General features: G+C 39.5%; 2 protein-coding genes across 2 annotated transcripts in view; one reads left to right on the forward strand and one right to left on the reverse strand.

The window, feature by feature from the left end:
• The window catches only part of ACYP2 (acylphosphatase 2), a 175,302-nt gene that overhangs the window by 10,319 nt on the left and 137,401 nt on the right, over positions 1 to 27,582 (reverse strand). The gene's annotated exons all lie outside the window — the stretch shown is intronic.
• Positions 443 to 27,580, forward strand: TSPYL6 (TSPY like 6). Its single transcript, XM_060169988.1, is given in 6 exon segments — positions 443 to 484; positions 4,190 to 4,498; positions 26,297 to 26,486; positions 26,528 to 26,944; positions 26,947 to 26,994; positions 26,997 to 27,580. Coding segments are annotated over 6 exon segments (1,590 nt in total).

The raw sequence follows: 27,582 nt of genomic DNA on the forward strand, positions 1-27,582 counted from the left end.
ACTTCTTCATTATCAATAAAAGCATTTGAACTTTTTTTTTTTTTTTTTGCGGTACGCGGGCCTCTCACTGTTGTGGCCTCTCCCGTTGCAGAGCACAGGCTCCGGACGCACAGGCTCAGCGGCCATGGCTCATGGGCCCAGCCACTCCGCGGCATGTGGGATCTTCCCAGACTGGGGCACGAACCCGTGTCCCCTGCATTGGCAGGTGGACTCTCAACCACTGCACCACCAGGGAAGCCCCTGAATGTATTTTGATATAATGTCTAAAGTTTCTGTTAGATATGTAGCCCACGATTAGTGAAGAGTTCAGTGATTATAAAGGGAATCCTAGGATATCCATAATTAAGCTGAGACCAGATTCCTCATCTTTAAAATAGGATAATACTCACTTCACTGAGTTATTGAAAGGATTAAAGAGAAGGTATATAAATTGCCTAATGCGATGTCTGACACCCAGCAGGCCCTTAAAAGCAGTTATTATAGCGTAATTGTTCTCTACCTTTGCCAAAGATGATGGACAGCCTGCTTAGCAAGCTCTGTGAGCCTCCAAGTCACACACTTGAATGCAATTACACTAGTAAAACCTCTTGTTCTTGGTGGAGCTGCTTCTCAGCTGCAGTGGGAAATAGCATGTCACTCAACCTCCTCATCTAGGGGAAGAGTCTGGAAGAACTACCCAGGCATGAGCTATGTCTGAGATTCTGAGAACCAGCCAATCTGAATCAAGGGCCTGGATGCAGAGAAGGCAGAAGAAGTGAAGGCATGATTGAAACCTCTAGCTTCTCTGCCACACCACAGTTTCCAGGTCAACAAAGTGACAGATACGCTCTTCTGTTTCATTTTGTAGAAAGAAAATAAATGCTGGCAGCACAGTGGTAATGGAGTGGACTTTCGGGTCATTCTGCTTGGATGTGAATCCAGTTACCACTTCTTAACTGGTCATCTTGGGCAACTTTCTTAAACTGTCAGTGCCTCATTTGTAAAAGAAAAGGGAGAGTATATAGCCTACCCCAGAGAGTTGTTATGAAGATTAAACAAGAGAATCTGTGTAAAGCATTTTACACAATATCTAGAGAATAGTAAGCACTCAATAATTTTTAGCTATTGTATCAGACAGGGTACAGTAGCAGGTAATGAAAACCACCTTAGCTATTTTACAGTGGAATTTAATATAGCGAAGTAGGTCCTTACAAAATCACTGGAAGGGCTGGAAGAACAGATTTGGATGGGCCTGTTGGAGCAACTCTGTAGAATTGACTGCTAAAGTATAAAATGTTAAAACTGTGATTCTCATGCAAATACAATATGACATGTGTCAAAGATTTCTATTCAACACATTAATTAATGAGGGAACATAGAAGATGTTACATCTGGTTCAAAGGAGAATTTATATTACACGTATATATATTACACGTATATATTCATGCATACAATCAGGAATGCTGAACTCAACTTGCTAATAGATGCAAAATTGGTTAAAATTCTATAAGGCAGCACTGTCCAACAGCCTTGTAATGTGAGCCTCATGTATAATTAAACATTTTCTAGGACCCACATTAAAAGTAAAAAATACGTAAATTAATTTTAACAAATATTTTATTTAGTCCAATATATCCAAAATATTAAGATATAATCTATATAAACAATAAATAAAATGAACATGCTATTTTACACACTTTTATATTGAGTCTTTGAAATCTGTGTGTATCTTATACTTACAACACATCTCAATTCAAGCATGCCACATTAAAGTGCTCAACGGCCACATGTGGCTAGTGGCTCCTATATTAGTGTACTCCTAGGGCAATGAAAAAGTAATGTTTGGGATTATCTTTTTTTCAGGGCAAAAGCTAATTGTATATCTATTAGAGAAAAACTAATTTGCTTTTCTATGGACAAGAAGTGTTTGCATTTCTGTAGTTTGTTACAAGTAACTTTCTACCTTACAGAGTTGTAAAATAACCTGGTCAACAGAAAATCAATCAAGTGCACATTTGTGTAGCATCTGAAAATTCTATAAAGCTCCACTAGACAATACCCAGCACTTCCCTGAAAGACAGCCCCTAATCTCCATGTCCAAACCTTGGACAATTTTTTTTTTCCTGATAGGCCCGTTAAGGGAGCTGCTAGAAGTCAGGAGGCTGCCACCCAAATCACTGCATTTATGAACACACTACCCCAACTGCAGTCCAGGAGTCATTAAGCCCCTACCAGAATTGTTGGCTCCAGAGCCTTGTAATGTTTGCTAGATCCTCACCTGCTAAACGGTTGACTCAGATCCCGCTGCTTCTCTCCCCACCCAGTTCAGTTCCAAATTCAAATTTCACACGAGGACTTCTGACTGATGAAACCAAAATCACATTTGAAACTCTAGCTGCAAGGGAGTCTGAGAAACGTAGCTCCTAGCTCTCCAGAGTCTGCAGTAAAGGAAAGGCACCAGAAGGCATTTGGAACAGAGGTTGAGCAAGGCAACATACCACGTCTACCACTGCTATTCGGTTAACAAGAACTTCATGAAACTCTACACTATGGGATACAAAAGATGAGAAGTATTATTTTCGCTGTTCTGTATGACAGCAATACTTTCGTGAACTCTCTCAGATCTGGAGTTCTTTTCAGCACTAGAACAGAAACCCAAGGAACGCCAACATTGAAGGGTCAGGTGGAAAAGAGAAGCAAATGGAGGAGAGGTAGAAGGAATGACCAGAGAAGAGGGAAATAACCACGAAGTGTGGTGTTAGTGTTAGGGAACTGTTGATGGAAACGGTCCGCCTTGGCCAGGCACGATGATAACCACTTGCATGAGTTGTCTCACAACAGGAGGTCCTGATAAGGAATGTGGTGCTGTCACCAAAAACTAACTGGGAGAATCTGGGAGGGGCCAAAAGGAGGGAGGAGACGTCAGCCAATAATATATCCTACCAACCACCCAGAATCCTTCTCGCTGGAACCCATCTTGTCTGAGAGATGCGCATGCCACCAGGAAGGACCCTGAGTCAGACCAATTATGGGCCAAGCAAGATGATCGGCCAGAGACAACTGGGAAACTAACCCCATTACCATAAAACTTGAGACTGTGAGCCACGTGGCAGAGCAGTTCTCCTGGGTTCCCTTACGCTGCTGCTCTCTGCCCAGGTGCCCCTTGCCAATAAAGTCTCTTGCTTTGTCAGCACGTGTGTCTCCTCAGACAATTCATTTCCCAGTATTAGACAAGGGCCCACTCTTGGACCCTGAAAGGGATTCCCCTTCCTGCAACATTAGGAAAACTAAGTACAAAGAATATTTTTAAGAAGGAGAGAGACGTCAACTTCCAGATGCTCCTGAGACCCAAATAAAAGATGAACTGAAGAACACTTTGGAGACCTTTGCAAGATCAGATTCAGTGATGTGGTGGGGGTAGAATCCGGATTTGAATGGTTTTAGGAGTGAGGGGGAAGTGAAGAAATGAAGACAGCAAGAACAGATCAATCTCTTGAGCTGTCTGACTGTGGAGGAGAGGAGAGACACAGCAGCTTTACACAACTTGAAGGTTGTTTTTGGCAGGCCAAGCCTACCTCTGCTCTGAATTCAATGCCTTCCAGTATTTACAAGCGCCTTGCCTCAGAAGAACAATAGTCGAGGAGGATTGCTTTAAGGACACACGGTCTAGGATGTTTTCTGTTCCTGATATGTTAAAATCTACTCCTACATGGAGCCAGATGAGAAGGGAGTTGGCCAGACTCGCCTGTATTTTCACCCCTCACCCTGACCTCTCTCCCCACCTCCCCCAAAATGCTCATAAGCAAATTGAATTGTTGGGGTGATGCCATTAGCTGACAAAGGGCTACTAGATAATTTAGAGCCAAACTGTGACCCGCCCAGAGCAGAGGCCATTATTTCAGACATTTTTTAAAGCCTAGTTCCTGGCTCTATTTTATGTCTCCACCCTTGTTTTTTATCCTTTTCCACTTGTAAATGTACACTCTCTTGTTACAGTTTTACATAGCCTTACAAATCACTTTAAGTCATGTTGGGAACAAAGTGAGGTTTAAACATGTAAAGCTGTGAGGATTGTGTTTTGCTTTTTTCTTTTTCTCCTTGATGCTGTGTCCTTGATTTTTATAAAGGAAATTATTGGACAGGGATATGGAGATTTATTTATAGAGTTTTGTTTTACAACCGACTTTGCTAGATACCTGTTCCATTACAGAGAGACACGCATCGTTCTGAGGTCACAAAAACGTGTATCTACAGGGCAGCCGTCTCCGTGGCCGCCGTCCTGACCCGGACCTTGAACAACCGGACAGAGAACTCTCAGCCGCCACCGCCAGGCAAGGGCAGCTTCGGGCTGGATGCTCCGCTGAGCGCGGGGTGGGCGCTGCAGGCACCCACCCGGCTGCAGCCTCCAGCGAGCGTGGTGCTGATGGAGCGCCGCGGGCAGCGCTTTGCTGCGGCTGCTGGAGGAGCTGGGGCCTCGGCTCTGCCAGGCCCGCCAGCCTCGTGGAAGCCTAGCCGAGAGGTGCCTGCACTGACTTTAAAGAGGAACTCACAAAGCTCTCCCTGACAGTCACTTTGAAATAATTTGTGCGGAACTGAATCGAAAGAATAGTTCAAAGGTAGAATGGAGAGGCAGCTAATGACCCTGCCTCTTAGCTGCCTCAGTGGCAGCTAAGCAGCACTGATCAAGCAGGAGATTTGATAGGTGGAAAATCAGAAAAATTAAATGTTAATGGAAGACTGTTGGGCTGCGTTTTAAAGGGATCGTCTGTGACAGAGCTTACTGCACTTACATGTTAACCCTGAAGATGGGGGCTTTCCGAATACCTTTAAATATCTAACAGAAAATCAAATAGTGAAACTCTTCTTTATGCAGATGTCTCAGGGAAATGGCTTATCTTTTTGAACTTCCCAGGGTTAAAAAAAAAAATTATTTTTCCATTCTTGTTTTCCCCTAGGAGGGTGTTTTATCTTTAAATGTAAGCATGTGACTCAGTTCATAGGGAGGTTCATGATAGGAGGTAAGAAGGCCATTTCAGCTCATAAGCGGTGTCACCCTGATAACAAATTTAAATTGTGTATCCTCGTAGGATGACTTAAAACTGTTGTATTTTTCATAAAAAAATCAAATTTATTAACAGCTGGATTAATCTTAGACAAATAAAAGGACATCATCTGTATATCCAAGTTACCTGTCTAGTGGGAGGTGACAAAGTGAAAGAGGGAAGGATTAGAGGCTAAAAGGGAGAAGAAAGAAAAGGATTTAATGGAAGAAGTTGACAGATGTAATGATTCCCCCTCTTCTAAGGTAAAATTCTATATAATTTTAATATTGCATTTTAAAATTGCTTGATTTCTCTGAAGCAATTAATAAAATGATTAAAGAATGTGTAGTACTAGAATCAGAATGCAGTTTAATTAATTACATCGCCCTCTTTTGAATTGAAAGCTACTTATATAGTAAATGACTGTTATATTTAGTTTTCCAAATGACTTGCAGATGAGGCCATTCAAACTAGGCATGTAAATCTAAACTCACCAGAGTGGTATGTTTACATTTGAATAGAATTAGAGGCCTGAGGTCTCAGAAGTTATAACCATGAAGCTAAAGCCAGAAGATGGGTCCTGCTGCGGAAGAAACCAGACTCCCTGACACTGGGTCTAGAAAGTACTATTTGATCTGGCAGTCATCCAGATGAGGACTTATGTTTGGGAGCCTCTTCTGATCACACACCATTTCCTGCTATAGCTAAACTTACATCAAAGAAAGAAAGAAACTAGCTAGCAGCTTCCTATAGAGTGCTATGAGGCATCATTACATTGGTGGAGATGCCAATGGTCTTCAGTGGTCTAGGAAATTGATATTAAAAGCTTTCTCTGAAGTGATCAAGTTCAGGGGAACAAATGCATAGTAACCAAATTCATAGGGGATCAATTTAGAAAAATACAATACTATGTATTCATTTATATTGGGTGCTCTATTTGTCAAATATATCATCCATCTGTACAAGAATTTTCCAATTGGGGAAGCACGCTAATGAGACAGAATTACAATAGATTGTTCTTTCTCCAGTTTAGGCATATTGTGGCCTAGAAAATATATAATGATAAAACCTTCTTCCCTAGAAAACACTGAAATGGTGGTATCGATCACCTTTAAAAAACTCTATACCACCCACCATTTTTCACTTACCACATCACTGCCTCACACAGGTTAATGAGGCTGTGGTTTTCTTTACAGTTACTTTGTTCCTGTCCTGAGGATACTCTCCGATTATACTGAAACATATTCCAGTACGTCCTTGTTTTTAGGGCAGAGACAAGGAAAAACCTATCACTTATCATATCATGTACACAAACCCCATCTTAAGGCAGTTTGCTTTGAAAGAGGTGATTTTACGTGTTTGTGTTAGAAGGCAACATTTCTGATACTTTCCCTTAGATTTAGGAAAGGTAAAGGAAGTGAAGGCTGTTCTACCCAGTGGCTACTGGAGTAGTAGGTGACTGCAAGAATGCCCCCTCGCCACAGAGAGAATTAGCCAGAATGGGAATGTGTTAAAGGATCATAATGTTCTCCATGGCGATCAAGCAATAAGAATCTCATGGCAACATATAGCCAATGTTCTAATTAGGGAATGTTCCCATTACTGTGGTTGCTACCCTCAAACCTAGAGACTTAAACAATATTTATCCTGCTTACAAGTCTACAATGTGGACAGAGCTTAGCGGGGAGAACTCATCCCTGCCATGCATGCTGCAGAGGGTGGCTCGAAGGCTGAGGAATGGAATAACTGGACGGCTCAGTCACTCAGAGGTGTGGCAGGTGATCCTGGGAAAACTCAGTCACCTGGGGTTGCGAACAGCTGAGGCTCCTCAGACAACTCTCTCCATGCCTATGTGCTCTTTCCAGCATAGGTGGCTTCAGGGTAGCTAGACTTCGTACACGTCTGTCAGCTCAAGGGCCCAAAGTCACAGGGTCCAAGAGAACGAGCCAGCCAGGCGGAAGAGGGCTGTCTATTCTAACCTAGTCTTGGAAGACTCTCAGGGTCAGGTCCACTGCATTCTATCTGTTAAAAGCCAGTCAGTAAAATTGGTCCCTATTCAGGGGGATGGGAATTAGACCCCGCTTTTAGTGAGAGGAGTGTCAAAGGATTTGTGGACTTGTTTTAAAATCACCACAATATATAGTTGAAAAATTATAGGAGAATATACCATTTATTTATTTACACATTCGTTCAGTAAATACTTATTGACTGTTACCATACACTAAATAAGCATTGCTTTTTAACCTTTTAAAAAAGATTTTAGATATTCTAGCTCAAGACAACTCCCATTTGGACATGATTTTATGTATTGAGAAGGTTTTGTTTTATTTTAGGCCCATCATATAAAAGTACTCAAATCAGCATAAAATATCAGATGATGACAAATCATCCATTGGGAGAGTATAATCTGAACAGCACAAATGGGTTTTTATTAGAACTTATTAAAAGCCTGAGATAATGGAAGTATAAATCCTCATTTGATACACATATTCTGGAAAAGGTAGTTGTTGAACAAATTTGTGTAAAAGCAAATCATCTTTCCTACCAGCTTTATACTTTTAGTGACTGACATATAAGAAAAGTTTTCCTTTCCTTCCAAAATATTTCCAGTTGCCAGTGTGTGAAAGGATTGATCGGATAGACAAAAGGTTATCAGACACCTCCAAATCACTAAATCCAAAGCATCATATATTTTTTTCCCCTCAAAATAGTTTTACTTGGCATTTCTCCTCTCCACCTAGGCTTCTAGGACACCACCTTTTGTCTTCCTCCTGCGTCTCCAGGGGTTCCTTCTCAGTGGGAGTTCCTCTTACTGTGTTCAGTCCTTACTTTGGTGATCTCTGGGTTTCTGCTCCTAATCTCCTCTCTTCATCTCTATCTACTCTTTGAATGATTTCATCTAAACCTAGACTTAGCATGAAAGTTCCAGATTCATATAATCCACTGTCCACTGAATCTCCCCACTTGATTGTACCGTATCTACCTCCACCCACACCCTATACCCCCTTCCCACTCACACCTCCCTCGTCCAATGTGCTCTTCCTCCTGCATGCTGAAATTTGACGGAATCTAGAGAGTCTCTGACACTCAACATCCGTGCACAGTCCATCAACCATAATGTCCCATTGATTCTAAACATCTTTCATCTCTTTTGCATCCTCATTGCCCTTGATCTACATCAGCCTCTTGTCCGTTTGCCAGGAATATAGGTCAAGACGGGCTCTGAGGCCATTTCTTAGCAAATACAATGAAAATATTTGAGACTTTTGCCTTCTATCCATAGTATTTGGCCCTGGACATCTCCTATTGATGGATCTCAGTGGGGGGTGTTGGTCAGGAATAGAAAATTATAAATCACAATGTTTGCATTTTATCTTCACAATAGTTGAAGTTTACCTTAAAATAGCCACAGAAGATGAAGTGGCAAATGCCAGCCACTGAGCACATAGTTATTAGATATCTATTCTGTAACCTGGGCTACAAAGACAAATATGGCATGGTCCCTGCCTCCGACGAACTCAGAATTTAGTGGGAAAAGCAAATGATTACAATTCCGCACGATAAATGCAATGATTAAGGAACGTGTGAGGTGTTGTATGAGTAGAGGAGGGCGTTCTCATTGTCTTCATTGCGTAAGCCTGAAAGGCAGTGGAGAAGGGAGTGACGCCCTGCCTAAGAAGGTAGAGTAGGGCTTCCAGAAGATGTAAAAATGCTCTCTATCTTACCAAAATCTTAAGAGATGATAGCTCTGGATCCTGATGTTGGGGATTTGGGGAATTCTGCCAGCTGTTTTCTCAAGTTACCTACTTGATTCCCAATCTCCACATCTCTAAAACGAAAAGTTTGGTTTAAATAAGAGGTTGCCAATTTTTTTCTATAAAGGGCTAGATAATAAATATTTCAGGCTTTGTGGTCAGTATAGTCTGTCACAACTATTCAGCTCTGCTGTTGTAGTGCAAAAGCAGCCACAGACAATATGTAAACCGACGGACCTGGCTATATTACAATACAACTCTAATTACAAAAACAGGCAGTGGGCTGTATTTGGCCCTTGGGATGTAGTTTGCCAAAGCCTGATCTAAATGATCTCCAAGATGCCTTCCAGATTTACCAATCCGTTGGTTTATGAAAAAGCAGTTCTCAAATACTTGATATACTTTATGTTGGTTTTTAGTTTACTCTTGTTGTGGCTGGTTAGCTCAGTAAATGGGAACATGGAATTTAAAATGATAAGATTTGGGGTTTGATTCACTGTGGGTCAGTTAGCTTCTCTGTTCCATGACCACAAACCACACCACAGACTTCAACAAATCCATGCTCCTGCTTGGAGCCAGGTAAAGCTGTGTGACTGGACAAATGTCATCCTTTCCTGCTTCTAACAATACAACCCCTGCACTTGCTCCCCTAATGATGGTGCAGCAGCGTGCTCTTTACGTGTGTTCCAACATCACTGAGTTCATTTCAAAAGAGCAACGTATGGGGCTTCCCTGGTGGTGCAGTGGTTGAGAATCCGCCTGCCAATGCAGGGTTCGATCTCTGGTCCGGGAAGATCCCACATGCCACGGAGCAACTCGTGAGCCACAACTACTGAGCCTATGCGCCACAACTACTGAAGCCCACGCACCACAACTACTGAAGCCCACGCGCCTAGAGCCCATGCTCCACAACAAGAGAAGCCACCGCAATGAGAGAGCCGTGCACCACAACGAAGAGTAGCCCCTGCTCGCCACAACTAGAGAAAGCCCACGTGCAGCAACAAGGACCCAACGCAGCCAAAAAAAAAAAAAGAGCAACTTATTTTTAAGAAAACCTGTCAATATGACAGCAGGCATTGGGGAATCTGTAGGTACACAGAAATGTCTCATCATCTTTTAATAAGCCAAATTGGGTTTTATGGCTACTAAGCAAAAGAATGATACAAAAGCATGCTGCTGTGCTCATAAGCTAAAGCAGAATCAGCAAACTATATGACTCGAGTGCCAACAGTCCTCCCCGCTTTCCCTGTAGTAGACATTGTTAATCAATCCTAGCACTTTTCCCCACAGATCCTGCATCTGTTCTCATCATTCTTCCAAACACACTGAACCAGGAAGCGACACTAAGTTGACTGGCATTACTGTGCTAGATTAAAGCTATTGTCCTATTGCAACAAAAGTTACTATGCCTTATTTTTCCTATCACTTTCCATCCCTGCCACCGAGTTACTCTTACTTAAAAACATATACCTATAACATTGGATGCAGCAGCTGTAAAATTCAACAGTACAAAAATGAAGATAATATAAATCTCATGTAGATAGGAGCATAAATCGGTAAAAAACTTTTATAGAGAAAAACTTGGCACTGTTTATTAAAAGACTTAAAATGTGCATACTAGTTGGACACTTGGGGCTTCATTGTATTATTCTACTTTCAGGTGTGTTTGAAACCTTCTATAATAAGTTTTACAAGTGTACCATGAAGATAAAAATACTAACGGTAGTTGATAAATGACATATTATTATATAAAAGTATAATCTAAATTAAGGGATAATACAGAACTGAAATAACTCAATGTTGCTTTATTGTAGAAAGTTTTGTGCCTATGATTATCTAGCATATAAAATTATAAAGCAAATATCACTATTGAAACCATTTTACCAATTTCTTAATATGTACACTGAAGGATTTATATGTAAAAGCGTGTAAAAGCGTATAAATGCGTGAAATATTTCTGCAAAAATAAATGAAAACTACTAAAAGTAGCTGCCTTCCAGGAGGGAGAAGAATATCTGGAGGAAAGGCAAGGAGGAAGGCTTATTTTTCACTGAATATCCTATTGTTCCTTTTGAATTTTTGTACATCTATCATGCATTGCCTAATTAGATAAATAAAATGTGATTCAGTCTCACACTGGTCAGATTGGCCATCATCAAAAAATCTATAAACAATAAATGCTGGAGAAGATGTGGAGAAAAGGGAACACTCCTACAATGTTGGTGGAAATGTAAATTGGTACAACCATTATGGAGAATAGTATGGAGGTTCCTTAAAAAACTAAATATAGGGCTTCCCTGGTGGCGCAGTGGTTGAGAGTCTGCCTGCCGATGCGGGGGACGCGGGTTTGTGCCCGGGAGGATCCCACATGCCGTGGAGCGGCTGGGCGCATGAGCCATGGCCGCTGAGCCTGAGCGTCCGCAATGGGAGAGGCCACAACACTGAGAGGCCCACGTACCGCAAAAAAAAATAATAAAAATAAAACTAAATATAGAAATACTATATGACCCAGCAATACCACTCCTGGGCATATATCCGGAGAAAACCATAATTTGAAAAGATACATGCACTCCAATGTTCATTGCGGCACTATTTACAATAGCCAAGACATGGAAGCAACCTAAATGTCAATCAGCAGAGAAATGGATAAAGAAGATGTGGTACATATATACAATGGAATATTACTCAACCATAAAAAAGAATGAAATAATGCCATTTGCAGCACACAGATGGACCTAGAGATTGTCATACTGAGTGAAGTAAGTCAGACAGAGAAAGACAAATACCATATGACATCGCTTACATGTGGAATCTAAAAAATTATGCTACAAATGAACTTATTTACAAAACAGAAATAGAGTCACAGATGTAGAAAACAGACTTATGGTTATGGGGGGAAAGGGGGGATAAACTGGGAGACTGGGATTGATATATATACACTACTATATATAAAATATATAACTAATAAGGACCTACTGTATAGAACAGGGAACTCTACTCAATTCTCTGTAATAACCTATATGGGACAAGAATCTTAAAAAGAGTAGATATATGTATATGTATAACTTATTCACTTTGCTGTAGAGCAGAAACTAACACAACATTGTAAATCAACTATACTACAATAAAAATTATTTTTAAAAATGAGACAGTGATTCTACTCCTAAAAATTTATCCTAAAGTATCATTGAGGATGTACATAAAGATTTTGCCTCAAGGATGTACATTGTATTGTATGTAACAGGAAAATAGTTCAGGCAATTTAAATGTCCAATAATTGGGAACTGGTTAAATAAGTTACTGTGTTTCCAGATAAAGGAATGATAGCTGTTAAAATTATGAAGATGAATTTTTACCAATAAAGAAATTTTTAATATGGTATTAAGTTTTCTAGGGACTGCTCTGGTGGCACAGTGGTTAAGAATCCGCCTGCCAATGCAGGGGACACGGGTTTGAGCCCTGTTCCGGGAAGATCCCACATGCCATGGAGCAACTAAGCCCGTGAGCCGCCACAACTACTGAGCCCATGTGCCACAACTACCAAAGCCTGCGCGCCTAGAGCCCATGCTCCACAACAAGAGAAGCCACCGCAATGAGAAACCCGCGCACCACAACGAAGAGTAGCCCCTGCTCGCCACAACTAGAGAAAGCCCGTGTGCAGCAACACAGACCCAACGCAGCCGAAAAATAAATAAATAAAAATTTAAAACATATATGGTATTAAGTTTTTTAAAAGCAAGTTGCAAAACAGTATAGTTTTGCAGTATATAGTATGACCTCAGTTTTGTAAAAAAAAATATACTGACAGAAAAATATTTGAAAGACATAAAAAGTGGTAATAGTGGGTATCTCCCGAAATATGGGTAGTTTCCTTTCTTTCGTTTTTTTCTTTGCTTGTTTTCAAATTATTTTCAAAATTCTTCAATAAATATGTATCAATTTTAAATTAATAAAAGATTATGACTGAGTTTGAAAGATGCCTAAGGGAATAAAACATTTCTTCTTTTTCTCTTCCCTATGGGAAAGAACAATCTGAACACAGGTCGAAATATAAAACTTGGCTTTTGTGATCGAAGTCAAAGTCATTACAATGAATGTTGAAATTTTATTGGCAATTTCTCTTGCTGGGAGGTAATGACATCCAGAGTTAAATACTACGTAATATTTTACCAATGGTATAAGTCTTTTCAATGGTTTAGTAACTCCAATGTGGTAATGCAAGAAGTGATTTTCCCCCGTGTGTAAATAAGTTTTATAATATTGAAAACTGTTAGACTAACATATTTATGAGGTGTTATTAACAAAGGAAAATAGTGGCTGAAATATCCGAACTAACAACATGGAGACACCAGACATCGTGAGTGGGAGATTCTTACAGATGAAAACGGATTACCGGGGCCATGGCTAGATGGTGAAGGGTCTTGTACAGCTTGCTAAGGATGTGGATTTTTTTCTGAAAAGATGAGAACCTAGCTGTATTTCTGAATGAATAATCAAGGTGCACACAGAGGATGATTAGAGGGAGTAAATATTAAAAAGAGTATACCTAGGGCATTTATAATTTCTTTAAAGGAATTTCTCCTAACGATAGAAAGGGCAAACATGTAAGCTATTTAAGCCAGCTTCAATTTTTTTTCCAGAAAAAGATGTATGATACATAAATATAGAACCCATAGCAATTGCTGTGTAAACTACTATACTAAATATAGTTAGGGATATGCTTAATGTTGCATTTTATTGTTTGACTAAATATTAACTAATAAGAAATCACATTAAACTGGAACTTACTTTTTCCTTATAAATACTCTATTAGGCAAACCAGGCAGGGCTTGGTTGTTCATCATAAGACAGCACATGCTGACATTCCAAATTCTCCTAAATGGATTTCGCTTAATATGTTAGATTCTATAAATCTGCTTAATCATTTCTCAGGGCTTGGTATTCCTTAGGAGGAGGATTGTTAAATACCTACAAAGCTGCTCCACACTCTGAGAGCTATCAGTTTCTCCTAGTGAGAGCTAGTCCTCAGTTTCCTGTGGTTAGGAGTGTGACATAGTGAGATAACACGACAGATGAGATCCAACTAGTCAGATGTTACTGGAAAAGTACACTTGGATTCAGGTTCACATTAGTCTGGCTCTCTTTTAGAGAATATAGTTGAGCTCACACAATTCAAGGGCTTATCTGAAATTTAACTTGAGTAAATACAAAAGAGCAGCCCCATCAGAGTCATCCAGTAGAGCTGGATCATTTTAACTCAAGGTCAAAATAAACTTTATTAGTGTATTTATTAAGAGCAAGCTTGTTTAGATGAGGTTTTTTTTCTTCTTTCATACCTTACCTTGCATAGAACTTTAATATTAGGAAAGCTGAAACAGTCTAGAGAATTCAGAACCATCTCAGTTCAGGTTGCCATGATATTTTCTGTAACCGAGCCCTGTACCTCTTCTTGCAAACTGAAATAACATTGACGATGTAAAAATTATGCCCATAATGAGTAAGTTATTACCAAAATTTAATCAACATGATGTTTTCCTTTTCCTGTTCTGGGACAATAAAACTAAACACTATTACAAAGTCGTAAAAATATTTTTTTAAAGTAAAGACATTTGTGACTTTATTGCCTGTTTCTCAGGTTGCAACTGAATGCAGGTATTTTGGTTTAGTTAAAGGATATGGAAAGCGCCACCGATGATCTTTACTGTGGCAGCACAAACCTGCTGCTTTGATGACGTGATTCTCCTTTGTATCCATGTTAGAGAAACTGGTGTGGTCTCTGTCATGTTTTCTTTTCCTGCAAATACTGTGGCTCATAAAAAACAGTTTGACTCCTTATAGCTTTTCCTCCGTATGCTTCCTTTTATATAACAACTTAGTTTAAAAAATTTGACATTTCAGTAATTTTCAACAAAAATGCTTAATTTTCCTAGATTTTTCTTTTAGTTTCAGAGAACAATAATTTTATAGTCTCAATATGATGCTGGTCTTTGTAAAGCTCAAGAGACAAAACCAGACACTCGTGCATGCTGCAAATCCTTGTTTTTATTCCAGAAATAACCTTTGTAACTATTGGCAGTACGGGTCTTCCCTCCCTCCCCCCTTTGGCTGGGGATGGCGGAGGGGGCAGGAAGGTTGTTGGGATATATGCTCAGAAGTTTTCAGATATAAAGATTTAGAAATATTAACTAGTGACTTCAATGAGATTTTAAGTTCAAAATCAGTAATTACAAAATCCACAGATTCTATGCCTCCTGAGGGCTGGGTAGCTTCCTTTGGATTTTTTTGGCATAAAAAGAGAACACACTATTAAATAATATGCAAGTAATTTTATTAGATCTTCTAAGGGTGCATTTAAAACATTGTGTGTTTAAATTATAGACAGGATATAAGATTTGGTAGTTTTCTACAGCATGCCCAAACAGAGGTGTTAAGGTATGCTCCCCACAGTTCATCATTTACTCAGAATTGATTTTGGACAGGCTCTAGTTTTACTAAGTTTGAATAGTCACAGTTTTGTCATAGTGTTGCTAGAACAGCAGCACAAAGATAAAAACAGCCGAAACAGCTTTGTTAGAGGAAAGTCTACCTACCACAGCTCCAAACCTGGCTCCTTTCTAGGCTTCCTGCTTTCCTAACCTCAATTCTTTATTCTTTTCAGATGAAAACAAGCTGACCCCTGCTAAGCATCTTCTTATAAAAAGGCTTATGACAAATGCTATCTTTATAAAAGATTCCACAGTTGAAATGTGAAATGAGATTTTAGGGGCCCCTGCAGGATCCTGTGTTCTAGCATTGAAAATCTCTTGTGAGAAAAGCATCAAGAGGGACTTCCTGGTGGTCCAGTGGGTAAGACTCTGTGCTCCCAAGGCAGGGGGCCTGGGTTCAATCCCTGGTCGGGGGTACTAGGTTCCGCATGCCGCAACTAAGATCCAGTGCAGCCAAATTAAATAAATAAATAAATATTTTTTTTTTAAAAAGAAAAGAAAAACATTAAGACTATTTTCTTCAATTGATTGATCAATTCATTCATTCATTCTGCATCAACAAATATTCATTGAGCATTTGTTATGTGCAAAGTAATATGAGTGATTCAAGAACGTGGAAAGTATAGTCTCTGAGGAATTTGCAGTCTTGAAGAAGTGTATAAGGTGTATTCACCAACAGTCTGCCTGTCAGAACTGGATTATTTATCTGACTCTTTCATCATACAGATGAGGGAATTATAGCAGAGAGGTGAAATGACCTGCCCAAACCACACTGCAAGACCACTGGCTGTGGAGCAAGCCACTTACCCATCACTCACTGGTAATCTTGGACAAATTACTTAACCCACTGAGCTAAGCCAGACCTCAAAAGGCTGATCTGGGTTGAAAGGCTGGTGAGAAGGGGAACACAGACTTCCTTCAGGACTGCTTTCACTCACGTTTACTGCGTGACCCAGAAGCAGGAAGGTCAAGGACTCCAGAGTCATCGGCCCATGGCCTTTCACGCACAGACTGCCACAGTTAGACACTTCCGTGTTCCATTTTTTATTGCTACTGGGGGCCTAGCATGGGCCAGCCTTGGCTTCTATACCTGCTAAACTTACCTATCAGTTCCCTTACCTATGATATTTAATAGTATATATACTCTGTAGGCTTACTCTAAGCCTTAGGCAAGATGGACTATGTAAAGTGCCTAGCATGGTGCCTGACCCACAGAAGGTGCTTTATAGATGGCTTTCTTAGTTGAGGAGCTGACAGTAGGATTCAAGTTTCCTGACTCACCTAATATTCTTTTTAATACACAAAGGGCAACTGCCATTTAGTGGGTATTCGCTTTGTGCCAATAGAATGATACACTAAAGGGAGAGGGAAAACTGTGATTATTTGCAGAAAGCATTGCATGTATAAAAATCCTAAGAAATCTGTTTAAATTTATTAGCCCATGAGTTTATCAAAGTGACCGGGTTTATAATGAATTTACGATAATTAGGGGCTTTCTTTATCCTGGTAACCACCAGCTCAATAACGTAATACAAAGGAAAGAAATTCCATTCAAAAAAAAAAAAAAAGAGGGGATGGATAAACTTAACAGAATTGTCCATGACAGTTATAAAGAAAATTATAAAGACTTATGAGCTATATGTAAATAAAACTATAAAGGTGTATTAGAATATATAAAACAAGATGAACAAATTGAGATATATACAGTTATCATATAGGAAAATGAATTTCACCAAGTAAAATTTACTATTTGTTAAATATTAAAATTCTACACTAACAAAGAAACCACAAGTTATGATGCTGATCTAGTTCCCAGGAAACCCTAAAACAAAGTATATTAATTAAATGATTAAAATACAGAAGTGTGGGACATATAGAAATAAATGTAATATATAACTATCATAAAATTAAGGAAAATAATATTTATTTAATAACTGCCTAATTCTATTTAATAATTGCCTAATTAAACTCTAATAATTGCCAGGGTAACTGGTGAACAAACACAAAACAAAACAAAAAGTGATTTAGATCAGCTCTTATACCACATTACCAGAATAAGCCTCTAGTGGATTAAAGAGTAAATATTTGCTTTAATTCTTAGCAAAACTATGAGAAAAAAAAATCAAATATTAATGAAATCTTTAGAGGGATAGTATCTTTGTAAAGCTCAGGGCACTAATGAAAATCACAAAGGAAAAAATAAATAGCTCAAAAACATCAAGTAAAAAAATGGTTGTAACATAAACAACTAACAAAATTAAAAGAAGGGAAACATAATTGGGAAACATTTGTATTGATCATGGTAGAAAAGTAGTGTATATATACTATGTAAAGAACTAACTCAAATTTTCACAAATTTTAAAACCTCAAGAGATAAATGGTCAAAGGATATAAACATACAATTCACTTATGAAGAAATACAATTATATACATTAATCAGTTCTTGGAAGGATATTTATAATAGCAAAATACTGGAAACAAACAAAAAAATGCCCAATATAATTACACTATATCAATTCAGTAGACTATTATATAGCCCTCAGAATTATAATTATGAAAACTGAAAAAATGTTATTATTTAATGGTGGAAGGGAGCCAAATAATAATTCTACTTATGCACATCAAAAAAAGGCAAAAATGAAAATCACTATTGACAAAGAATAGTGGAATCATGGATGATATTTTTTCTGTAAATAAGATTGGGAAGGAAGCAGGAAACCGCTATACTAGCAGTTGAACAATACTAGTTATTAAACAACAGACTCTAATATTGATTGTATTTTTCAACATACAGATGAAAGCAAAGAGTTAGAAGAAACCAGAAATATTAGTGTCAGCTGGTAAGTTATGAAGTTTCCTAGAGTAAGGATCTTTCACCCTCCAGAACCTTACAGAGAGCACTCCCATTTCCCAAAGGCACTGGAGAAGGCAAGCACACACCTTGAGAACTGAGTGTGTGATTTTGCCACACCTTTGTCTGTGGAGCCCTGTTCTGGGCTGTTGGTACCATGTTTGTCTTCTTCCTTCCTGATGCTTTATTTTTACCATAATACTTTCTGTAAAAGTTTGCCTGGATTTAGACAAATGTCTCCTTTTACATGTAAATTTCTTTTCTGTAATTTCTAATATATTTCTATTTACTTTTATGGTCTTTGATCTTCTCTTTCACCGCCTCCCATGTATAAGGCATAATTTAGATTAGGAGTTAATAACTCAGAATAACAGACATGGATTTGAATCCTGACTCGTTATGTGACTTTGGGCAAATTATTTATTTGTAGGCCTTGGATACTTTTATCTATAAGATGGAAATAATACTACTTCATAGGGTAATTATGAGGTTTAAACTAAAGGAGATAATTCATGTAATGTACTTGGTGTGGTATCTACTTGTTACACTGTAAACTCCAAGGTAATGACATAAATATGGTACTTGAAACGCTATTCAAAATTTTAACTATTAAGAAAAAAAATTAAAACTCACAACCTTAAAATGGTTCTATTTCTTTCTATACATTTGATAGATCAAATTTCCTTATAAGAGAGTCATGGCTTAATTGAAAAAAAGGAATTTCCCTTATTCTTCTGTCCTGTGTTTGCCTGCTTAAAGATGCCTTGAATCCTTTATGGACTGGAGTCATATATAAATAAATAGATATACCAAGTTTCCTTAATCACAGCACCTAACTGAAATTTTTTATTTACTAAAACTGGAGAGGAGACAAAGAGAAAAATGCATTTATTCAATCCTGGCTTTGTGAGTTTAATAGTCTAACCTCCTCATTTCACTACTGAAGGCTATGGAATGATCAAAATCAAACTACAGAACTGTTTGATATAGTTCATATTTAAACTTTTGAAATGAAAATGAATCTCAGTTGAAAAGTTCAGGTAGGGAGGAAGGAGCATTTTAAAGGAATTAAAATGTGGTGGCTCAGGTTCAAAGGAACTATGGTTGGCAGAAAATCAAGGCTTTCCATGTTGTGTCTTAGGCAGTGTCAGTGACTGGAGTGTAGGTTTTCTGTATATGTGTTTTTTAACACTCCTTGAAATCGATAAGTGTAAAACGAGCATTACTTGGACTTTATTTGAATTTATTTGAATTTCAACAGTTACCAACAGATGTGCTTAGAATGAATAGGCCCCGATTCCCCTATAGCACAGTAATTCAAATCTATTTTAGACTCTGAAATGGGAGCTGTCTCCAGGAAGACAGCTCTGAACCTTTTTTCCAGCTGCAGAAATAACTCCTCTTGTTGCCCCTCTGACCTACACCAAGGGAAGCCGCTTGAAAAGATGTTCTTTTGCCAACAATCGTTTTACCATTGTAATCCACAAATGGAAAAATAAACTGATGGCTCCTCTTCAGAAAACCTATTCTCATATCCCCCAGAACCAGGCAGATAAGTAAAGAAAACCAGAGTTCTTTTAATTCCTTTCTCATTTTCCAAAATGATAGATATTTTTTGTTACCTTAGAAAATGGGCCTTATTGACTAACAAGTCACTGTTAATCTTCTGCAAAATAAGTTAATTCATCCAAAGTTCTAGGACTCCCCCAACCCCAAATTCCTTGGAATTTTGCTCCATTGGTTAATTCCCACTTGCCTAAACCAGTGCGCTCTCCCTCTCAATGGTTCCCACCCTCACTTTAAGATGAACAAGCCCCTCTCACTGGCAAGTAAAAACCTCTACCCTGGATTCTCTTCTAGCTGTTCCCCTATCTTATTTCTTCCCTTTGCACCCAAGCTTCCAGAGATGACAAATCCCTGTTGATTCAAATGGAAACTCTGACTTTGCTCTCAGACATAATAATGACTTTATTGGGTGCCTCTCTGTGCCAGACACTCTTATAGGCCTTAACATTTTTTTTCTTGATTAAAAATACATGAATAATTCATGCTCATTATAACAAATCAAACAATACAGAAACAGATAAAGACAGCAATACAGAAGCAGATAAAGAACATCTCCCCTGCCCAAGCTCCACATCTTATTTAATTGTTGCAACCACCATGAGAAATAAGAATTATAGACCATATTTTATAGACGAGAGAATTGAGGCTGAGAAAGGCTCAGAGTGTACCCTGCAGTGTTTAACAGGAAGAGCTTCGGAGTCTGATTATCTGGGTTCATTTCTTGACTTTGCGATTTTCTATGTGTCCATGAGCAAATTACTTATTATTTCTGTGCCTCAGTTTTCCTACCTGCTAGTTCATAGGGTGCAGTGAGGGTGTAATGTGCTAAAACATAAAAATATTCCTGTTTCTAAAGAAAAAAAGATCAAAAAGGGAAATTATTTTAAAATGACAGCTAAGAAGAAAATACTAAGAATTAGAGCAAAACTCTGTTCACCATTCTGCTACTAATGTAGAGCCTGAGTTTTTAAAGCTGCTGGAAATTTCTGACCCCAAACTATGCTCATACTGCAATGATGACACCATCAATGAACTCTGTTTTTTAAGATCACACTATTTTTTAAAAGATCCAATAATATTATTTCGATTTTTCATGATTAACTGAATTTTATTCATTTGCTACAGTATCAATTTCATTATTTTTAAAAATTAATTTTATCTCAATTAGGGTAGAATGATTATGTATGTTTAACATTTAGATATTACAAACATTTTACTTAGTGTTTTGACCTATATTTTGAATTTTTGTGATGGCTCCGTGTATCCCTGGCTGATTTGGTCACTCCTGTCACCTGGCTCTACCCCCCACCCTACACAGACCTCAGCCTCTTAACAGTTTTATTAGGCACAATAATGTATATTTGCTCTCTCTGAGTACTGTAGTGGTAGAAAATGATTAAATCATAATTATTAACTTTCCCAGAGTAACTCATTACCCACACCCTGGTAACTCAAATATTTTCTCCCTACTTCTATATATATATGCTATTTCTAAGAGGCAATAGAGATGACTGCAGCTATAAAGCTGCTTGGTTAATCACTCAAAGCTTCTTTTTTACCATTTCCTTTGCAAACACAGCTTAATGGTCTATGGGAAACAGAGGAAATTAACAAAGTGTACATCTCCTTCTCTTGTCTACCAACATTCTTTTGAGTCTTAAGTACAGAGGCCCTCAGCTTTCTAAACTGGGTGGCCTAGCCCAAAGAACAATATTTCTGTATGCTAAGTCACCAAACAAACACACTTGTTTAAAGAATTTAGGCCAAGAATGAGAGATTCCTTTCAAAACAAGTAAGAACTGAATGATATTTGAGGAGTCAAAGAAAAATAAAACTATACAATTCACAGGCTCTCTTCATTCATCTTATATTAAGTTTAGCTTTTAAAACATCGTGCTGTTTCTGTTTCCCAGAGAATTTAAACGTTCACAATTCTGTGATGTGCAGATTTGTGGCTAAACTGTACTCTTCCCCCAAAGCCATCTTCTTTCTTTACTCATATTTCTTCTTTTCTTTCCTTTTTCTTTCTCTTTCTCTCCCTCCCCCTTCCCTCTTTCTGCCTCTGGTTGACTAGATATTTCTGAGATTTTGTATTAGCTCTCCTTACTCCCCTTAAAACACTTTTATAGCCAGAATGTTTCAAGCCCGAAGTTAAAATCGTATTTTGTTCTTCTCAGTAGTTTCTAAGTCCATACTCTAGGGCACAAGCAGAATGAAAGACCCCAAAAGAGAATAACATTTCGCACTGAACTCAAAAAGTGTTATCACTACTCACTTTCCAATTTTCAAAAACATATACATTCCTTGTTTTTGATCAGCTAACATATGTGTGACTTTCTTCTGCACACTTTGAGAAAGAAAAAAATAATAAAATACAGGCTCTGTGACATTAAGTAATATCAAATTCTAAACTTGTCTGCCTTTTGACTAATTTAGCCAAAGGAGGTGGTGTTATGTAATTAACTTTGGCCCTAGAATACAGACCCAGCTTTAAATCTCCTGGCATCAGTTTAAATCACCTAATACCCTGCATTCTTGCTATTCTCATGTCATTTCTCCCTCATTTCTCAAGGATTTTAGCTCCTGGCTTATTCTCACTTCTTTCTCATCTTATCTTTCAGTGATTTCAATATACACACAGGTGATCCTTCCCACCCAGGCCTCCTGGTACACTAACCTCCTCCCCTGCAATGACCTCGTCCTCAATATGCCTCATTGGAGCCCAAGTTGGATGGAGGAGTAGGGTTCTAACCAATTCCCTGCAGTCCACTCTCAGACCACTATCTCTCATCCTTCTAGCTCACTCTGGTACTTAAACCCAGGGACCCTTCAATTCCCTGGGTCTTCCAATCCATTGATCAGGCCACCTTTTCACTGTCCCCCATCCCTATACGTCCTTTACTCCTTTAGCTTAGATTCTAAGATCAAGATTATAATCATTCTCTTGCCCTTCTTGCTTCAGCTCTGACTAAATCCAACTCTGCTTACTCATGCTGCACCTGTAAATGAATGTGGCTGAAGAGAAATTCACAACCATGCCGATGTGCCTCACTTCAAATTCATGATCTTAATGCTGTGTGACAATCATACCATATGTCGTAATCCAGTCACTCTTTGATTCTCTAGAAAACTATTTCCTACCCCTCTCTCCCCAGACTCTCACTGCCTCATTCTCTCTTTCTCACTTGAGTTGAATCTTGCTTTCTCCTTTACCGAGAACACTGAAGCAAAGAGAAGAGAATTTCATAGACTCCATCATCACTTCTACCCACCAACCAGCAACTACACCCTCATACTTTGCCTTCTGGTTCCCATAGGTGAACTTGTCATGCTCCTATTAAAGGCTGACTCCTTCCCCCCTACATAGGCACTAGATTCCATCTGCTTTCACCTATTCAAGGACATCCCTCCAATGATTCTCCTTTCTCTCTCCTACATTATTAATTTTTGCCCCCTGCTGAATCATTCGCAACAACATGCACATATACTTCTTTTTCTCCCATTTTAAAGACGTTTTCTTTGACCCACTCTCCCCACCAGCCACCATCCCATTTCTTTGGAGCAAAATGGCAAGAGTCATATATACTTGCTATTTTCACTTTCTCCCTTATGGATTTTCTCTTAAAACCCATTACAGTCAAGCTGTCACCCTACCACTCCTCTAAAAGTGGTCTTGTCAAGTGATGACTCCACTTATTTCCCTTTTTGGCAAATTCCTCAACAGAATTATCAATATTCACTGTCTCCAATTTCCTTCCTCCCATTCCCTTTAAAACCTGTTCTGACCTCCATCACTTATGTTGTAAAATCCATTGGTCAACTCTCATTTTACCTGGCCTATCAGCACCACGTCACACAGTTGAACACTTTCCTTTATACATTTGGCTTTCAGCGTACTGCACATTTTCAGATTCCCTCCTACTTCACTGGTCTCTCCTTAGTCTCTTACTGGTTCTTCCTCTTCTCCCTGACCTTGTAATTTTGGAGGCCTCAGGGCTTGATCTAGCTGCTCACATCCTTGGTGATTTCAGCAAGCTCTAACTACAGCTTTAAATATCATGTATGCTGATTATTTCCAAATATGTATCCCCATCCCAGACCTCTCCTGTGCTCCAAACTCCTAATACCCACTAGGTATCTCAACTCTGTTGTCCAACAGTCATCTCAAACTTAACATGTCCAAAAGCAAACTTCTGATTTTTCCTGCAAAGGTCTGCTCTCTCATAACCTTCCCTATCTCTGCTTCTGGCAACTCCATCCTATCAGCTGCTCAGGTCAAAATCCACAGAGTCATCCTTGACTTCTTTCCTTCTCTTATACCCCGCATCCAATTCACCATGAAATCATGCTGGCTCTACCATCATACTGTAACCACTGTCCACCTCCACTGCTACCACCTAGTCTAAGAAATATCATCTTTCACCTGTATTACTTTGATAGACTCCTAAAAGATCTCCCTACATCTACCACCGGCCCCACACAGTCTATTCTTCACCCAGGAGCCAGAGTGATCCATGCAAAACATGAATCACATTTTGAGTCCTCTGTTCAAAATCCTGTAGTGGTTTCCCATTTCACTACGAATAAAAGCCAAACTTCTTACAATATCATGTAAGATATTGGCCTCTCTCACTCACCTTGTTCCAGTCACACTGATCTCCTTTTTATTCCTTGAACACCCTAAGCATGCTCCTGTCCTAGGGCCTCTGCTTAGCTCTTCTCCCTTCCTAGAATGCTCTTCTTCAGAATATCCACTTAGCTAAATCCCTCATCTTATTTGAATCTTTGCCAAAATTTTATCTTTTCAATGAAGTTTCCTCTGCTTACCCTATTTAAAACTACAATCTGCTCCCCACTCCCTACCCCCAGGACTCTCAATCCCCTTACTCACCTCTACCTATTGTTTTATCCATAGCACTTATCACTTTCTAATATGTTTTGTTTACTTTTTATCATTATTATTTATTGTCTTTCTCCTCTGCCAGAAACTCCAAGAGGGAAGAGATCTTTGTTCTGTTTAACAATGTATCCTAAGGGCCTAGAACAGTCGTAGGCATGCTACAGGCACACAGTAAATATTTGTTGAATGTTTAATAAAGAAAAGAAATAGATTATATGTTCCTTGAAGGTTAGGTAGTATCTGTCTCAAAATCATTTAGCCTCATGCTAACTTTGTAGAAAGATTCTTTTTAAATTCTTGATTCTATTTATTATTTCTATGTCTATTTAGGCCTTTCACTGCATTTCAGTGTTGATGAGTTATACATTTCCATGAATTCATATATTTCATCCAAGTTTGAAAATGTACCAGCATTGGGACTGACATATACACACTACTATATATAAAATAGTAGATAACTAATAAGAACCTGCTGTATAGCACAGGGAACTGTACTCAATACTCTGTAATGGCCTATATGGCAAAATAATCTAAAAAGTGGAGATATATATATATATATATATATAACTGATTCACTTTGCTGTACACCTGAAATAACACAACATTGTAAATCAACTCTACTCCAATAGAAAGTTTTTAAAAAAAGAAAAGAAAATGTACTGGCACAAGTCTGCCCAACATGTCCTCTTATATTTCCTTAAATCACTACTGTGACTGTATTTTTCCTTCCAAATATTGTTTATTCTCTCTCCTTTTATTATTAATCTTTGCTTGATACTCTCTATTGTCTTTCATTAATTTCTCCTCTTCTATTCATCATTACCTCTTCTCTACTTTCTTTGGCTTAACTCTACTGGTCTTGTGCACACTACTCAAGTTACAGTCTGTGATGAGTAAGCGATACAGTGCTCACCAATATTTCCAGTTTCCTTCACCTTCCAATCTCAGGGGAGGATTATATTTCCCTGACCCCTTGAAGCTAGGCAAGGCCATCTGACTAGCTCCGGCCAGTGACATACGTCACTTTTAATGGAAACATCTAAAAACCTATGCATGGGGAAAGGATGGTCTCTTCAATAAATACTGCTTGGTCAATCAGATAATCACATGGGAGGAAAAATGAATCTTGACTCCCCTCACACCATTCACAAAAAGCAACTCCAAATGGATTGCAGATATAAATGTGAACGATGTTAGAAAGGCAAGATTTCTTAAACAGGACACAAAAAGCACTAATCTAAAGGGGAAAATGATAAATTGGAATATATGAAGATTCAAAACTTTTGTTCACTAAAAGGCATCATTAAGATAGTGAAAAAGCAACTCACGGAGGGAGAGGATATTTGCAATACACAGATCTGAAAAAGGACTCGTGTCTAGCACGTATAATGCATTCCTACAAATCAACATGAAAAATATAGAACACGCAATGGGGAGAAGACTCGGATACTTCACAAAAAGAGAATATCCAAATGGCAAAATCAAAACCACATGAAAAGCTTCCCAATTTCTTAGACACTGGGTAAATGCAAATTAAAACCACTGTGTAACACCATCACACATACACCAGAATAATCCGAATAAAAAGGATGGCAGAAGCCACAAGAATAGACTCTATGAGACCGAGAGCAGGTGCCTAGAGACTGAGAGGTGAGTATCGGGAAATTGAAGGGTGGGCTGCGCAATAGGCTGGTTTGCATGAGTAAGTCTTTGATTAGGAAAACAGATGCCAACAAACAGCTGGTCAGGCTGCTACCAACATAAGCGACCCTAATGGGGCCCAGGGGATCCCTCTCCCCCAAACCCGCAACCTCACTACTCCCGACCATGTCCTGGGCGACCTGGACCCACAGCAGTGCCAGAAGCTTCTAGAAGAAAGCAAGATGATGCAGGTGATGGTGGAGACGAGTGAGGGCAGCTTGGAGATCAAAGCACTCCCACCGCCCCAGCTTCCGGTGGAGGGGGGCGCACCCCCAGGGCCCCACGGGCTGCGGGCCTACTCCCCAGATCCCAGTCGCTGGGGGTCGCGACCGAAGCAGGGCGGGAGGAGGTCGTGCCACCCGGGGAGGGTGTGAAAGCAGCCTCTGCCTCTGCGGCAGCAGACAGCAGCCTGAAAAATGGCTTTCAGCGTGAAACTGGTGGGGAGAAGGCCCTAGAAACCTGTGGCACAGAGCGGTCGGAGTCTGAGCTGATGATGACTGGGGCAAAGGCCGCGGAAGCGAGGACTGAAAGGGGCACCATCTTCTCAGAAGCAGTGGACGAGGAGGAGAGGGTTGAAGTGGAGGAAAAGCTAGTGGCTGAGGAAATGGAAGTGGTGGAGAAGCACAGAGGGGTAAATGAGGTGAAGGATGAGGCAAGGCCCCGGCCCAGAGTGAGGGTCTCCACCTGAATCCCCTGGAAGCCATCCAGCTGGAACTGCACACCCTCAGGCTGACCGGGCCTTCCTCCAGTTCGGGCGCAATTTTGGGCGCATGTGTCAACACTACCTACAGTGGAGGTACATCCTGGGCTTCTGAGTCACTACCGTTCGGAACCACCCACAGCTATCTGCCCTGATTAGAGGCAGAGGTGCAGAGATGTTCAGGTACGTAGCGAATTATAAGGTGAAGGAACTCAGACATCCTAGGATGGGGTGCAAGTTCAAGTTCTTCTTTCGAAGAAACCCATAATTCTTCTTTCGAAGAAACAACTGGATTGTGAAGGAATACGAGGTCAGATCCTCGGGGCACGTGGTGTTTCTTTCCACTCTGATCATGTGGCACCCGGGCCATGAACCCCAGGCCTTTCTTCCTAGGAACCAAGACCTCATGTGCAGCTTCTTTGCCTGGTTTTCAGACCACAGCCTTCCAGACTCTGACAGGATTGCTGAGATTATCAAAGAGGACCTCTGGCCAAATCCACTGCAGTACTACTTATGGGATGAAGGAGCCCATAGGGCTAGACTTCTCCAGACAAGGGAGCCAGTGGAGATACCCAGGCCCGTTGGGTTCCAATCTGGTTAACC

The sequence above is a fragment of the Lagenorhynchus albirostris genome, chromosome 13 (assembly GCF_949774975.1).
Source record: "Lagenorhynchus albirostris chromosome 13, mLagAlb1.1, whole genome shotgun sequence".
NCBI classification, from domain to species: Eukaryota; Metazoa; Chordata; class Mammalia; order Artiodactyla; family Delphinidae; genus Lagenorhynchus; species Lagenorhynchus albirostris.